Here is a 15,678-nt window from a genome sequence, read left to right on the forward strand (position 1 = left end):
AAAAAAAACAAACCCCCTTTAAAATATATACATATATATACATATGAAAGGAAAAATAACAACATTTTTTTTTTTAGATTTTTCAGATTTTTTTTTAAAAAAATATTATATATATATATATATAACATATAAACACATATATATTATAATATAATAATATAATATAATTATATATTAATTATTAAGGGGGCTGGGCCGGCCCAAATGAATGGGCCAGGCTCAGCCCCAGAAAGAAAGAAAAAAATAGATTCGGGCCGATCTCGGCCCGAATGACATTGGGCCGACCTCGGCCCGAGAGACAAAAGTTGGGCCGATATCGGCCCGAGAAACTCAAGTGGGCCGATATCGGCCCGAAAACCCCTATGGTCTGGGCCAAGACCGGCCCAGACTTGCAAGGCTGGGCCAGCATCGGGCTGGCCCAGCAGCCCCAGGCCCAGCGGGGGAAGAATTAATTTTCTTCCCCCGCCTCCTGCATGCAGAATGCATGCAGGAGGCAAACCTGCAGAAGACACAAAAATGGGGGGAAGAAAAATGTACCTGGCGTGGAGGAGGTGGTCGCTGGCGGTGGTGTGGCTCGTGCACGGTGGCTCCGTGCGGCGGCGCTGCGGCTGTTTCCAAGTGTTCGGTTCGCTCTCTCTCTCTCTCCTCTCTTTCTCCTCTCTCTCCCGGTCCTCCCTCGGGTCTCTTCGGTTTTCTTCTATATTTATAGGGGCATAACGGGTGGGAGACCATGGTTAGTGCGCCTTCAATCACGCAACGGCTGGTCGGCCATTCGGTGGTGGTGGGGGCGAGGAGAGAGACGCGGGAGAATTTTCGAAATCTTTTCTTCTGTTCTGCTAAAACGGGGGGGAAGGAGATGATGAACAGTGTCGTTCAAAACGACACCGTTCTGCTTTCCTTTTTTTTTTTTTTTTTTTTTTGTATATGAAACGGCGTCGTTTTGGATAAAACGTGCCGTTTCATTTAAATGGGCAAACTTCAAATCAGTCCTCCAAATTCGGTCCCCGCCCCTCTTGTTGGCCGCCTTTTTCACTTTGGTCCTTGGTCTCTGATTTATGCAATTGAGCCCCTAATTCATCAATAAACTTCCAATTTCTTCAATTAGGCCCCTGAACCGAATAATTGCAGCCCCTCCATTTACGCGCCTCTTCCAATTTGGTCCCTGGTTTCGGATTTTCTCAATTAAGTCCTTAATTGGCCCTTAAACTTCAATTTTTATGCAATTGAGCCCCTGATTTGACCCAATAAATTCCTAAAAAATATATTTTGGCCCCAGAACTTAAATTTCTCCAAATTAAAGCCCAAATTGACTTAAAAATCAATTTTTCTTGCAATCAAATCTTCTATAAATTCAAATAAAAATCCAATTAAGTCCATAAAAAATCCAATTAAGCCCATAAAAATCCAAATTTGGGCTTTTCTCCCTAAAATTCAAATTTTTCTTCTCAATAGGGCTTTCATCCTTCAAGAATATACTGTCAAAAATTTAATCCTTGTATTTTTAAATTCCTTGACCATTTTTCTGACTGTTTTCTGGGCGCTTCTGCCTCCGGTTATTTTTCTAACCTCTTTTGGCTATTTATTTTATTTTTTTCAGGGGGACCCAAAAATGGGTTACAACAGATATTGGGATAAGATTGTTGAAGGGGAAAAGGTGGATGTCCGTTTGGCTACGAGGTAGAGATTGCGTTTCTTTACAAACACACTGGCTTAGTATTTGGTTAAATAAAAAAAATTGTTTACTGTGCATAGATCCCTCAATTTATTGTGTTCTAGCCGCAGGAAAATAAAAAGTATCAAATTGCTGCTTTTTGCATGGCAACTCCACTGTTCAGTGAACAGTGGAGCATGCCTCCAATGATAGTGTTAGTTAGTTAGTTAGGTTGTTGTTTTTTTTTTTTTTTTTTTTTTACCGATGTAGTTAATTGATTTCACTCGCACTATTCACGTGAACAACAATTTTTTTTTTAAATTAGTTTAAGGTGAATTAAATTTAATCGTAGTGTAATCTTAATTTTATTTTTGATAATATTTTATCTAATTTTGTAGTTCTTGTCGGATGAATTTTGTACATAATGAAATTGTAGATAATTTTTTGTTAAAGTAATTTTTTTAAGTGTGATTTATTTCATGATGTAATAACAATAGTTAAATCCATAAAATTTAAATTAAAAAACCATCAATATTAAATATATATTTTTAAAAATTATTTAATAACCTCAATTTCAAAAGCATTCTTAACCAAATACATTAAAACTACTTTTTCTTCAACCTCAATTTCAACTACAGTTTTAACCAAACATCTATTTTTTCAAACCAACCTCAATTAAAAGTACTTTTTATAAAACAACTTTTTTCAAATTACAACCACAACAGCTACCGCAATACCCAACACACTCTAAGCAAGCAGGATTACAACATTATAATAGGCATGTGGCTGATTTAATGTGCTGGAGAGCTCATGAATTTGATAAATACATGGATAAACTAGCAAGGGATAGTTAATCTCCCCCTTTTCTTCTTTGTTTTAATAGTTGAAAGTTTTATTAAGAAAATGGCTACAAAAATGATAGTCTAATTTACATTAGATGAACAAGCAAGCAAAAAAAAAAAAAACAAAATGAAAGCATAAAAGTTGTTGCATGAAACATGGGAGCATAACAATTAGGGGGAGTGAAAAAAACATAAGAAACCAATTCCTCCATACTGAACATTCTCTATATTAAGCTCAAAAGAGATGGAATCAAGCCTTAACCATCAAGCAATACCTTGATGCACCATGGAGAAATAAATTTGGAGGTTAGGGGCAGCGTTATTAAAAATGACGTCATTCTAGTGGAGCCAAAGATTCCATACAACACATGAGAAAGAAGCTGTCATGAGAGATTTTGTTGATTGCCTTTAACAATAAAAGACCATGGGTATCACATATCGTCAACAGATTTTTAAAAAACACTGCAAAAGCCTTGATTAGAAAGCAGTTTCATCCATATATTCCAAGTGAAGTGGCACTAAATAAAAAGGTGACTAGAAGATTCTAGGCTTTTATTGCGGAAAGCACATCTTGATTCCTGAAAGGTATGGTACCCATGCTGAAATAAAATATCTCTTACGATTACTTTTTCTTGGATAATGAGCTAGAGGAAAAGTTATATTTTTGGTGGGGTTAATTTTATCTAAATAGAAAATTGTAATGGTTTGGCATTACTGTAGAGCAGCTAGTCCATTATTTTAGAGCAAAATTTTACACTGAAGAGGTTATCGTTGTTGAGAGTCTAGATTTTTTTATCCATCTTGTGGCATAACAAAGGTTCGGAATCTAACAAGAATAATAAAATTAAGTAATAGTTGTTCTTGCTCAAAATAAAATAGAGATATGTGTCATTGTAGGGACTAGAGACACATTCCATTGCTTAATCATGATTTTTTACGATGAGTATGATCCTTTAATCAAACCCTTTATTTTATGAGATTTTGGGTTTGTTTAATAATGTAATGAAGTGTAGTTAAAATTATGTTTTGTCACCGCTAAAATGTTGAAAGTGTTTGATTAATTAATAGAATGATTTTACATGTGTTCTACTAAAATTAACTAGTGTGTTAAAACACACTTCATTATTTTATGATGGACCGTGCATTCACAAGTTATGGTGTAATCTATAAATTGGAATGCATCATAAATATTTTTGATAAGCAGAACAATTTCCTAAATTTCATGCATTTAAACTATTGAACCAAACCAGAATTATTGGCATTTATATATTGAAATGAATAGCACATTATTCACAGACCGGCTGAGCATAAAACGGTGCTTGATATCACACAATTTTTATTTTATATCTGGAGCTCTAAAGTCAAAAAGGAGAAATTAATACGCCAAATTTCCACCGGCGTGAAGCATCTATGACACACAAACTAAAATAAAATTTTGTGTCGACCATGCTTCTGTGGCTGAGGGGACAAAACCATGCCCAAAACTGTTGGCTTTTCAATTTCTGGCGTGTTAGGGTGTGTTTGGTATTGCGGTAGCTTTTGTGGTTGTGGTTTGAAAAAAGTTGTTTTATAAAAAGTACTTTTAGTTGAGGTTGGTTTGAAAAAAATAGGTGTTTGGTTAAAACTATAGTTGAAATTGAGGTCGAAGAAAAAGTAGTTTAATGTGTTTGGTTAAAAAAAAATGCTTTTCAAATTGAGGTTATAAAATAATTAAAAAATATATATATTAATATTAATGATTTTAATTTAAATATTGTAAATTTAACTACTGTTATTACATCATGAAATAAATAATATTGATATCAAATATTTTTTATTATTATATTACACTATGTGCAATGTCATTACATATGAAATCTATCCAACAAGGACTATATTTTTCATGGTTTTTTAAGCGCGCAACAACAAAAACTGAATCTTTTATTACGTCATCAAGTGATTTTCTTTTAATTTTTTGAATAGAACACAATTAAAATAAAAAATAAAAACTGAATTTTTTTTAACTGGGCCGGACCCGGCAATAACATAATTGCGATCAAATTTCACAAATGCTACGTCATTATAATTTTTTTAAAAAAATAAAAAAATTTAAACTCATTTTCATGGTTTTTTCAAAAAAAAAAAAAAAAAAAAAAGCCTGGAAACGTGAACAGTGCGCGCATGCTCCACTGTTGACAATAATTTGTCAGCATGAGAAGCATCATTTTGCTGCTTCTCACAACCTGCGGTCCAGCCACTAAAATTAGTGGGCCCTATCAGCAACCATATTTTTTCTTCCTTTAACCAAACACCTGGTAGTGTGGTTACGGGTGAACCTCACCCGCAACCACACTACCAAACAGCCACTTAGGTAGACTTGCCGACTGCAGCTGCGTCTCTTTGTCACTATAGTTTATTACTAGATTTGGTGCACGCGATTTGCTGTAGAGCTGGATTTTTTTTTTCTCAACAAATAATATTTAGGTGCTGAAATGAGATGAAAAAATAATATAATAACATGAGATATCCAGTCAATCTAAAATATCCCACCAAACCGGTTGTTCAAGATTTGAATAACTCGACAAAAAGATACAGAGAATTATAAAGCTTCTCATTTAAAAAATAAATCGTAAGGAGTCGTTAGACTTGAAACACTTAAACTAGAAAAATTAATAAATTTAATTCTCAATCAATCAAAAATTGATAGATAAAATTAAAAAAAAAATTATACAATTATTTTTTAAAAAACATAACAATTAAAAGAAAAAGAATCAAAATTAAAATATAAAATAAATTTTATATTTTATATCTGTTGGCTTTCTTTTTCTTTCTTTTTATGTTCGCTTTCTGTTTTTGTGATTACAGAGAATTATAAAGCTCCTCATTTAAAAAATAAATCGTAACCCGAGTCATTAGACCCGAAACACCCAAATTAGAAAAATCAATAAATCCAATTCTCAATTAATCAAAAATTGATGGATGAAATTGAAAAAAAAAAATTATACATTTTTTTTTAAAAAAACATAACAATTAAAAGAATGAGGATCAAAAATTAAAATACAAAATAAATTTTATATTTTGTATCTGTTGGCTTTCTTTTTCTTTCCTTTTATATTCGCTTTTTGTTTTTGTAATTCTCTTTTCTTTTCTTTTGTGTATTTTATTTTTAGCTACTTTCTGGTTAACCCTTTTAATATATTGATTTCTTTAAAAAAAAAAATTATGTTTAATTGAAGGATGAAATTGAAAGGTAAAAAAAATCAATGTAGTAAAAAGACAAAAAAAAACTAAAAAAAATAAGGATCAAAATTGATATAAAAAACATTGTTGTAATGGAAGAGTGAAATTGAAAAGAATAATAATTTTAAATAAAAGAGCTAAGAAAACAAATTAGATAATCATCATTTGGTTCAAATATGAGAAAACAAATCCTAAGAAAAATCCAAGCACATAAACTTCTGTTATCATTGCCAGAGGAGTTGAATAATTCTGAAAGTAGCAAAAGAGAACGATAGATTCAATACAAAAGTCCAATATCACCAAGCACATGCAACACTCATAAGACAAGAAAAACAGAAGTGAACTTTCTGTCTTCATCACCTACCTTTGAAAGTTAATCGTTTGGCTACAGCAATATTGTATCAATACATTGTTCTTCCTTTAACTAGTCTAGTCTTTTTTAGAAGGATTCTAACAAGATTTAGTTGCCAAACAAGTATAGAAGACTACAAACGTTAAATTCAGCAACCTATTCACAACATGAGGAATGCCATTCTTCAGGAATTAGTTAAATTAGGCCATGTCCACACAGAATCTATTATTGGTCCTATCTTTGCTCCATGTAAGGCAACCAATTTAAAAGCCGACTAAAGAGTCCGAAACTGACAACACAGCACCAGCTCCACACTTCACCTGCACTCTTTGCCTCGTGATTATGTGTATTTTGTCAGAAACCAAACAAACCACCAGCGCCAAACAAAAAACAGCAACACTCCGATCAACAGATTCTTGATTGGTTTTACAGACACCCTTTTGGCTCCTATACTGATTCAAGGCTTTATCATACATTGATACGTAAGATTCTCCAACATTTGCTTTATGGTTTTGTTCTTGATTTCTTGACATTTTTAGTGTAAGAAAGTGATCAGCAATGTTGATGATCGGTTTTATTTTTTGAAGTGTTTTTGAGTGAGATGAAAGATTACAAATTTACATCTTTTTAGTGGGCTAGCTTCACGATGGGAGAGTTATGATTTGCTTTTTGTTTATTTTTTTTTTATTATTGATTGATATCGTCAATGCACAGAAAAATGTGGGTGTATCTTGTATGAATCTTTGTAGACGAGAGATTTATGAAAAGGCCGTGCCTTAAGTTGCTGTGATTGTGTGTCAATACCATCCAAGTCGTTTCTTATTGGCTGGTGTCATTTCAGTGATCTATCTAATTGAATTGGAGCTACACTTTGAGCAACTAATTCAGTAGTCCTGGTGCATGCACACTCTCGTCTCAGATTCATTTGAGAGTGTGTACATGTAGCAGGAGTATTGAATAGTTCACCTGACCTCAAGGCGTACCGATTCTGGTGATGCTATTGCTGGATCTGGGTCTGTTTTTAGAATTGCCTTCTGCATTCACAAGCTATATAGGAATTATTTAATAATTTTTTTATTCTGAATTTGATTTCCTTAATGCTGTTTTGTAATAAAAATATATCCATGTCTAGGTTTTTGGACCATGAGATGTAAGCCTGGATCATAAAAATCTTTAGCAATGTGAAAAGGGAGATCAAAATAGCAGTGACAAAATGAGGAAGTCTTGTCAATTTTCGTTGAGGTACAAGTCATGGTCTTATGCAGGCACATAAATGTGAATGCATGTGTGTGCTTACATAGTTTCCAATCCTTAACCCCTGCCAAAAAAAGAGGGAATCTTTTCAAGCACATGCATGATAGAAGAGATGTTTAGGATCCATAAGCTGAAGCCTCGTGCAAGAAGAAGGCTTAATGCAGTATATTCACTTGGAGGCTTCTGATATGCGTTGTTTATACCATGCTGCCCTCAAAATGTTCAATTGTTCCAGTGGATTGCTAGAGATTAATTATTCAGGTTATTGTTATGATGTTATCCTAATAGCACTATGCCAGGAATGGTGTATCATTGATCAGTTTCTGTTTCTAACAGTCATCACTATTTGTACTTTCTAACGGGTGGTTTAATATGGGAAATTATGGATCAAAAAGCTTATGATCTTTGTTTGCAGGAGAAAATTTTTGAAAACTGGTGTATATCAGCTGTCTTGTTAACTGTGCAAGATGGATCCTCTGAGTCAGGGGACTAGCTCCACTCCATGGATCCTCCTATGAAACGCAAACGTGGCCATCCGCGCAAGGATGAGAGCTCAGTACTAGGCGAGAAAACACCAGTAATGCCTGAATCTGACAATATGAAGGAAAACAAAGAGACTACAGGAACAACTGGCGCTAACATGGTGGGTCAGGTGATTACCGGTGTTATTGGTGGTTTATTTGATGCTGGATATCTTGTTAAAGTTAAGGTAGGGGACTCTGAGACTCCTTTGAGGGGTCTTGTATTTCTACCCAGCCGATTCATTCCCATCACTGCTGCAAATGATGTGGCTCCACAAGCAAAAAAGAATAGAAGAGCAGATATTCCCATCCCAGTTTCATATCCTCCAACTCAGCTGCCTAGTTTTGTTACTTCACCAGAGCAGAGTGATAAGCAACTGGTTGAGTTAAAAAAGGTTGCACCCACTGCTCAAGACGAAGGGCTACAATCTGGGTTTCAACCAACTGTCCCAACTGCAAAGGAGAGCCAGTCTGCTCCTCAGATGCTGCCTCTGACTGAATACTTGCAGAGTAGCAGGACCTTCCTTGGAGGGAAAGTTGCGAGGCATCAAGTTTTGGGTTCAGGATGTGACAATCAATCTGCCTCTGCTATGGTACAGATGGGGCATAATAAGGTTGCCGGACAGCATGATTTGATGCTGGAATTTGAAGCCTCCCTAAGAAAAGGCCTTAATTTAAGCGTAAAGGAAAATGAACAATCAAAATCTGTGTCACTACCTGCACCTCCTGCTGATATTTTGCCAGGGAGTGAAACTGCTAAGATGGAGCTTGAAATTCAACAGCAACCTTCCAGTGATGACCTTAAGCTGAATCAACCAGTTCATTATGGAGTAAAAAGCCCTAGTTCTTTCATGGAAAAAAAGGCTTCTCCAGAAAATGTTGCACCTCCGGAGCCTGCTATGAAGATTATCAGTGGGGATGATAAATCCCATCTTAATGGTAGTTCTATAGGTCCTGCTGCTAACTCTACTGAGGCAAACTCACTGTCAGCACCAATTGAAAGCTTTCCATCACTATTGTTTGAGAGAGAAGCTATTCCCTCAACACCAAAGCTTGCAGCTGAAGGATCTCCTCTTCAGAGAGTCACCAAACCCCAATCAGATGGTTCTTCTGGTGGTACAAATATTATGAAGGCAGGGCCAGACACTTCAGCAACAGTTATCCTACCTGCAACTCTGTTTGGGAGAGAAGCTATTCTTCCAGAATCCAAGGCTGCTTCTGATGAACTTGTTCTTCGTAGAATGACCACACGGTCCACACCCCAGATCTGCAGTTCTCCTGGTGTTGCCAATAATGTGGACAGTAATATCAAGGATGTCATTCCACCTGCCGAATCTTAGATTATCTAGTGGCATGAAAACATCTCAGTGGTGTAGGACATTTTCTTCTGAAACCATAGACAGGATAAAGCTGTGATAGATGGATGCTACACATGATGTCAAGAGTCAAGGAATAAATAGGCCTGGGCGATAATGCTCGACATTGCCATTATTTAGAGTGTTAAGCAGATCCTTAAATATCATTTCAGAGGCTGGGCATGTATTTTCTGCTCTTAATGTCTTTTACCTTTTGATTTGGGATCGTTGTAGTAAAAATGGATGTAGACTTTGGTAATAATATTTTCTTGCAACCTTTTGGAGTAAATCAGTTGAAAGTAGTATATCTTAGTTATCAAATTTCCATCTTAAACTTGCTAGAAGAGGAAGGCCAAATCTGTTTCCCAAAGAAATTTTACGGTCTTCGCCCACAAGTTTAAGAGAACAGTTTGTTTAGCCCAAAACTAGTATAGCTTCTGCTGCTATAAAACCTAAAAATCTGCTACTATAAAACCAAAAAATCTGCTACTTTCCGTTTGTTTCTCGAGAAAACAGAGAACAGAAAATAAAAACCCTTGGAGCTCTATGCAACTGGTTTCAAAATTTGTAGTGCAAATTACAAGGTTGCAATAAACATGGACATAATATCTCAGTTACAGGAGCAAGTGAATCAAATAACAGCACTTACTTTCAACACTTTTGGTACCTTTCAAACAGAAGCACTTTCAGTCAGACTCTCACAAAACTTCCCTGAACCTCCTCCAAATCCTACAGAAGATGCTGCCAATTTCTCTGAGCAGCCATAACATATGAGTGCTGCCCTTGTCAAAGCTGCTAAACAGATTAATTTTATTAAACCCTGTTGCTTAAAGATTTAAAATTTATAGAAATCCAGAAGATTGAATCTTTATGATCATCTCTTCATTCCAGCATCTGTTTTTTCTTAATTAGGGCTGATTCAGTGTTTTAAGCAGTGATTCTTTGTGGGTGATTTTTGTGGTGCAAGATGCTTGAAGGGTGGGTTTTTTTTTTTTTTATTCTGGTTTAGTTTGTGTAAGGACTCTGAAATTCTGTCGACATACTCGAACTTAGGTTGTCTTTTTTTTCCTCTCACTTCAATCCTTTATTAAGTACTGTAAACAAAACTGGGAAGTGGCCAAAGATCTTATCAGTGTTATTAGATTTTGGTTGAATCATTGGGGTATAATATCGTTTACGATGAACTTTAAAGTTCTGTGTGAAGTCTAAATTTTATGGCCATATGAAATTCTTTCTGGTGTTTGTTAGTGGAGATTTGTAGTACTAGGATGCTTTCTTTTACTAAACTTAATGAAGATTCTTTTGTTTGTGGAGTGAACACCTCAGGAACTGAAGCGAAAGCTGCCTTGTTGTGATTGCAAGAATCTCGAATAATCTATGAGTTTCTTTAAAACAAGAGTCTGACTCTTGCTTTGTCTAGCAATGTCAAGTTTGCTTTTGGGCTGCATAGATTTTGATCTCAAGTTCTCTGCTGTTGGTTTTCTGTCCATCCTGCATGCACTGTAATAACTGGGTTGCTTTGTACAGAAACTTATTTCTTGTTGTTCTTTCTAAAGTTTGATGTGTTGGTTTCAGCACTTCCTCTGTCTGAGTGAGGTGAGGAGGCCCAGCTGAAAAGGATTGCAGAAATCCAGGTTATTCTACATAAACTTCACAAAATTTACTCTTTTTACATCTAATATTATAGAATTGATGAATGATCTCTGTTTTTTCTGTGAACGCCAGGGCTGAAGATGATGCTGTAGGCCAGGAACTGCACAGGCAACTGGATGCAGCAGGTAAATTCGTCAACTTTTCAGCTTGTGTTTGATGTGCTGTATGTGCTTGGATGCTCGATGTACACTTGTCCTGCTTTACAGTGATGTTATAATTACTGGGTAATTAGAGGAGTGGCATCTTCCCCTGCAAAGCAAGGGAAGCACAGAAATCCAGATTTGGAATCCCTCCCCTTGCTCCTCTGGTACCCAAAAGAGGAGGATATAACATTATCAATTCACTGTCAATATAAAAAACGAATTAGCTATTTGGGAAGTGATTTAAATTATACTAATATGAAAGGAATAGGAAATAACGAGTTTTGGCTGCTTTAGTTCAATACGTGCAGATATGGAAAGGAAAAGGATGTAGCAAGGTTTGGAGCCACGGTCTCCATCTCATGTATGGGGACTGCTCTAGTTCGAAATGTGCAGATAAAGCGACACGGTGAACATAACTTATGGAAACTAGAAACCATGGTGGAGCTTTAAAGACATAGATGGCTGCTTGCGGCTGCCTGCCATGCAATTAGATTCATACAAGTTTCTATTGAATGGTCATGTTGTTTGCTTTTCAAGTACTTAAATTTGAAATGCGTTATTTTGGATCATTTACATGTCCTTGCCATATGTTTTCCTCCTTTTGTACTCATCACTAACAATCATGGTGGTTTCGACGTTGCAGAAAGGGAGCTAAAACTGGTGCAAAAGTTGTGCATTCAAGCTACTGATAATTGCTTGAACTTGAAGAAACCAGACTGAAGATTATGGTGCACACTTTTTTTCCTTCTTTCTTGTTTCCCCAAACTTTTTCCTGTTAAGAAGTTTCAAGGATATCGCTTGATGTAATACGTACTCAAGGTATTAGTTGAATGTTAGGGTTCATAGTCCATGCTATATATATATATATATATGCTTATTTCGAAATTCTAATTGATGCTACAATATTTTTCATTTGCATGTATACCTCAACCCTTCAAAGTTTATCTGCCTCACTTGTGGCGTGTGGATCTGGTGTTATTATACTTCCAAGTCATGGATGAGATACAAATAATCGAGAGGAATTTCTCACTCACATTCATTGTGATTTTAATTAAATAAGATATTAATGTAATCTTTTATTTTTGTTCAAGTTAATATTAGAAAGAAAAACTACACAACCTGAGTGATCTATCCATGCAGAAGATGAAGTGGTGACAACAGTCAGCTCACTCTTCGACGGATAAACAATGGGATGAATGTTTTCTTGTTATATACAACAAAACGATAATCACACCCCCTACCATAGGGTGCCCCCAACAAGCAAAACTGGCCAAGTCCAGCCCTTCATGGTTAAGTTGAAATAAGGAACCCAGAAATGCTAAAAAATATTCACATAAATTTTTATTATGGTATATAACAATTGATCAAATATTTTTAAATATATAATTAAGACTAAACACAGACCGGATCGTACGGCTGGACAGACCTAAGTTAAGAAGAAAGAGGTCTTGGTGGACCTAACAGTATTGTAAAAAGAAAATTAAGAAGAAGGAGATCTTGGTAAAGGTAAGAAAGATGAGGTTCATAATGCAACCTTAAAGTTACATTGAGGACCAAATAAAAAAAGAAACTCATAAAATGCGAACGTCGTTACAAGGACAAATTCCTTAATCTTTGCTTCCTCCGTCAAACAGTGTCATTGTCTTCCTTTGATTTTTCAATTGGGAGTCAAATGCTCCTGATCTCACTCTCCCTTTGAACTCGGTCTTTCACTGCAAAATACCCCGGCATTAAATTCTGGTAAGAAGCATTGATTCTTGTTTTTTTTCACGTTCTTTCTAATGTTACTGTAATTAAGGGCATCTAAGAGTGGACAGTACCCTAGTTTAATACTGCTGTTTTAAGGATTCTTTGTCCTTGCACTGTCTAGTTTACTGTCCTTGCTAGATTATTAGACCCTTTGGAGATCAAATTCAGTGGAAAGTTTTGAGCTTTATGGTTTGTTGTATTTGTAGTAGTAACAAAGGTTAGTGCTTTTTGACTGGGTTTGCTGGTTTTAGTGGGAGTTTGGGGAATTTGGTGAGATTTGTGAAACGGGTCATAATGGATTTGCATTTGAAGAATTTGTTTGGTAGATTTCAGGAGCAATTTGGTTCTGGTCCTGGGCTTGGTCCCGGATCAAGTACATGTCTAATGAAGGTAGAGGGAGTTTCTCCTAATTTCATTAAGTCTATATATAAAGGTTCTGCTGCTCTTTATAGAACTGAACCGTGGAAAAGATTGCGTCCTTGTCATCTTTTTGGTATCCGGGTAGGGAAGGATTCGGATTGGTCCGGCAAGAAACAGCCTTTTCCTTGTGTTCAGTTCATAGGAGGTGATGGTGGGGATGTTGGGTTTTATATGTTTCGATCTGAAAGTGATGCTAAGAAGATGACTGGACCGAGAGAGACAATTCGTGTTCCAAATGTTGAGCTTTTGAGAGTCTCGTATGAACCTGAGGCGTTGATGTTTCCTTCAAATAAGAGAATGATCAAGTCTTTGTCACTGGAAGCATCGGGTACTGATAGGTTTCCTGTGATTGATATTGCACGTTGTATGTCTTCTGGTGAGCTTCGGTTTAGGAATCCAACTCTTGAAGAGCTTAGGTTTGTGTATGCCTTCATGAGAGCTATTTCTCTTGTGCATCCACTACTCCAGGAAGATAAAGATGGTGCTCCAAAATGGTCAAGGATGATGTATTTTGAAACATTTATTGAGACTGTGGATGTTCAATGGCCTCCAGAAATGGCCAAGGGTCATGACCTTGTTGCAGTTACTGTCTCCCATCCTCCTGGTCAGGCATATGAGGAAAAGGCTAGCTCAACAGCTAGCTCGACACCCACCAAGTATGCTGAACCACCAAGGGAGGAGGTCTTTGTTGATGTAAGAGTAAATTCAAATGGTGTCTTGAGGCAGTGTACATTGTGTGAGAAAGAAGTTCATGGAGACCAGTCTCAATGTTGTGCGCAGTGTCGCGCTGTGGTCTACTGCAGTTCTCTGTGCCAGAAGCAGCACTGGAAGGAAACACACAAGAGCATGTGTGGTCTTTACAAGGCTATGATGGAAAGAGAAGAAGAGCTGGCAATGAAAATCTTTTTGTTCCCGTGTTCAGCTGACCAGCCTTGTAAATGGCTTGAGTCACTGGGCATCCATCAAAAAGGCATGTGGAGAAGGAAGTGTGGTTGCTATGCTCACTGCCCTCTTGGTCTCCTTCCTGTCAAAGGTGGGCTTTGGGACTCATGGGGTGGGCTGGATGACGAGGAGTACCCTCGTGATTCCCCTTTCCACAACCATGTAAGAGATGGAATATCAAGCCCAATCCTTCTTTCTGGTTGGTCAGAGTACTATAATCTTCGGTCGCTGCCATTATCAAGCCCTGTTGCTGACATTCTCTCTCACCCATTTACAGTTTATTACATATTAACTGCTCTTAATATTAGTTCGAAGAACTTGTTACTCAAAGGGAAAGAGGTGATTCTTCACTACCTTGGTCCTGAAGGGGAGTTAGATTGGATGCCTGCATTTGCAGAGATTGGCCATTTGCTGAATGGATCAGGAAATATACATATTGTAATGGTGGGACCGGAAGTTCCAACTAACTTGTCAGGCACAACTTCAGGAATAAGTAGTAGAGTGAGGGTGAATCTTGTGAGAGGTAATTATCAGGATGAAGCTACCTATCTTCCTTCTCCACATATCATTGTTGCATTGAACTGTGGATTGGAGAGCTATTCTGCTTGGGGAGGAGCACTTGAATTGATAAAATCTAGAGGTGTTCCAGCCTTCTTCACAGAGCAGTCTGAAATTTTATGTGCGAATGCAAAGCAGGTTCTTCGTGGAGCTGGATTACACATTACACATCCAGTGACACCAAATCCTTTCCGCTCTCCAGTCAAGACTCACTGTCTTTCAAACAATCTTCCTTCATATAGCAATGGTTTTGTGCTTGGGGTGAATACATGAAGAAGGAGCCATGCTTCTGTTGTCCATGGTGGTTGTCATTTACCTGATCATATTGCAGGTGTTGTGGTGATTGAAGCAGCTTGATTTAACCATTTCAAAGAACATTTTGTATATTTTTATTTGTTTCACAATGTTTATCATTTAACTGTAATAAGCTGATTATCAGCTTGGTATGCCACTGTGATCTTATTTCTTGTTGCAATCCATAGTGGGCATCGACAATTCCTGGCCAGATATGGTTTCATTCAAAGTGTGTAAACGTTCAATCATAAGAGAATTGTTTTCCATGGTAACTAAGCCTGCGAATGGTACTAAAATATCCGTGTTCAACAAAAACACAAACCACCGACCGTTTGGGAACGCTAGTTCAACAGGAAACATGGATTGCTCCGCGGCCTATCAATTGAACATGGTTGCTCCGCTGCCGCTCCAACTTCCTAAACAGGCACTTGGGTTTTTTAACTGTAGCCTTGGTTCATGAATGGATTATCTAACCACCAAACTTGGCTGAAGCGGACAAACGAACCTTAAGTATAAAGAAAGACAAAATTTTATTGAATATATAGATGAGATCTTAATTTTTAATATGGTGCCCTCTGGTGGGCTATAAGGACAAGCCATATTAAAAAATTTCCTTTGATAAACTGATGCTAATTAATTTTGCAAGGAAGTGGATGTTGGGGTCATCTCAGAATATTCCCGCTGTTGAATGTGTCAATAAAAGATATGCCTGCCATATTTTAGGG

General features: G+C 36.7%; 2 protein-coding genes and 1 pseudogene across 5 annotated transcripts; all 3 read left to right on the forward strand.

Moving 5' to 3' along the window:
• The first annotated feature begins 5,780 nt into the window (after nucleotides 1-5,780).
• Nucleotides 5,781-9,471, forward strand: LOC118031249 (uncharacterized). 4 transcript variants are annotated; one of them, XM_073412764.1, is made up of 3 exons: nucleotides 5,781-6,546; nucleotides 7,197-7,306; nucleotides 7,734-9,471. In XM_073412764.1, exon 3 carries the CDS (start codon nucleotides 7,821-7,823, stop codon nucleotides 9,177-9,179), a length of 1,359 nt encoding a protein of 452 aa, XP_073268865.1. In that variant the 5' UTR covers nucleotides 5,781-6,546; nucleotides 7,197-7,306; nucleotides 7,734-7,820; the 3' UTR covers nucleotides 9,180-9,471. The 4 variants fall into 4 exon arrangements, with proteins under 4 accessions (XP_073268865.1, XP_073268867.1, XP_073268866.1 ...); XM_073412766.1 differs by lacking the exon at nucleotides 7,197-7,306; XM_073412765.1 differs by lacking the exon at nucleotides 5,781-6,546 and having other exon boundaries at nucleotides 6,750-7,306.
• A 319-nt stretch (nucleotides 9,472-9,790) lies between these two features.
• LOC118031260 (mediator of RNA polymerase II transcription subunit 21-like) lies at nucleotides 9,791-11,710 on the forward strand (annotated as a pseudogene).
• An 879-nt stretch (nucleotides 11,711-12,589) lies between these two features.
• LOC118031250 (uncharacterized) lies at nucleotides 12,590-15,225 on the forward strand. The gene has a single exon (XM_035035602.2). It carries the CDS (start codon nucleotides 13,034-13,036, stop codon nucleotides 14,930-14,932), a length of 1,899 nt encoding a protein of 632 aa, XP_034891493.1. The 5' UTR covers nucleotides 12,590-13,033; the 3' UTR covers nucleotides 14,933-15,225.
• Nucleotides 15,226-15,678: the final 453 nt, after the last annotated feature.

This window comes from Populus alba, chromosome 11 (assembly GCF_005239225.2).
Source record: "Populus alba chromosome 11, ASM523922v2, whole genome shotgun sequence".
Lineage (NCBI taxonomy): Eukaryota > Viridiplantae > Streptophyta > Magnoliopsida > Malpighiales > Salicaceae > Populus > Populus alba.

Coding starts and splice junctions, on each gene's coding strand:
- LOC118031250 (XM_035035602.2), top strand. CDS start 13,034: ATGGATTTGCATTTGAAGAATTTGTTTGGTAGATTTCAGGAGCAATTT.
- LOC118031249 (XM_073412764.1), top strand. CDS start 7,821: ATGGATCCTCCTATGAAACGCAAACGTGGCCATCCGCGCAAGGATGAG.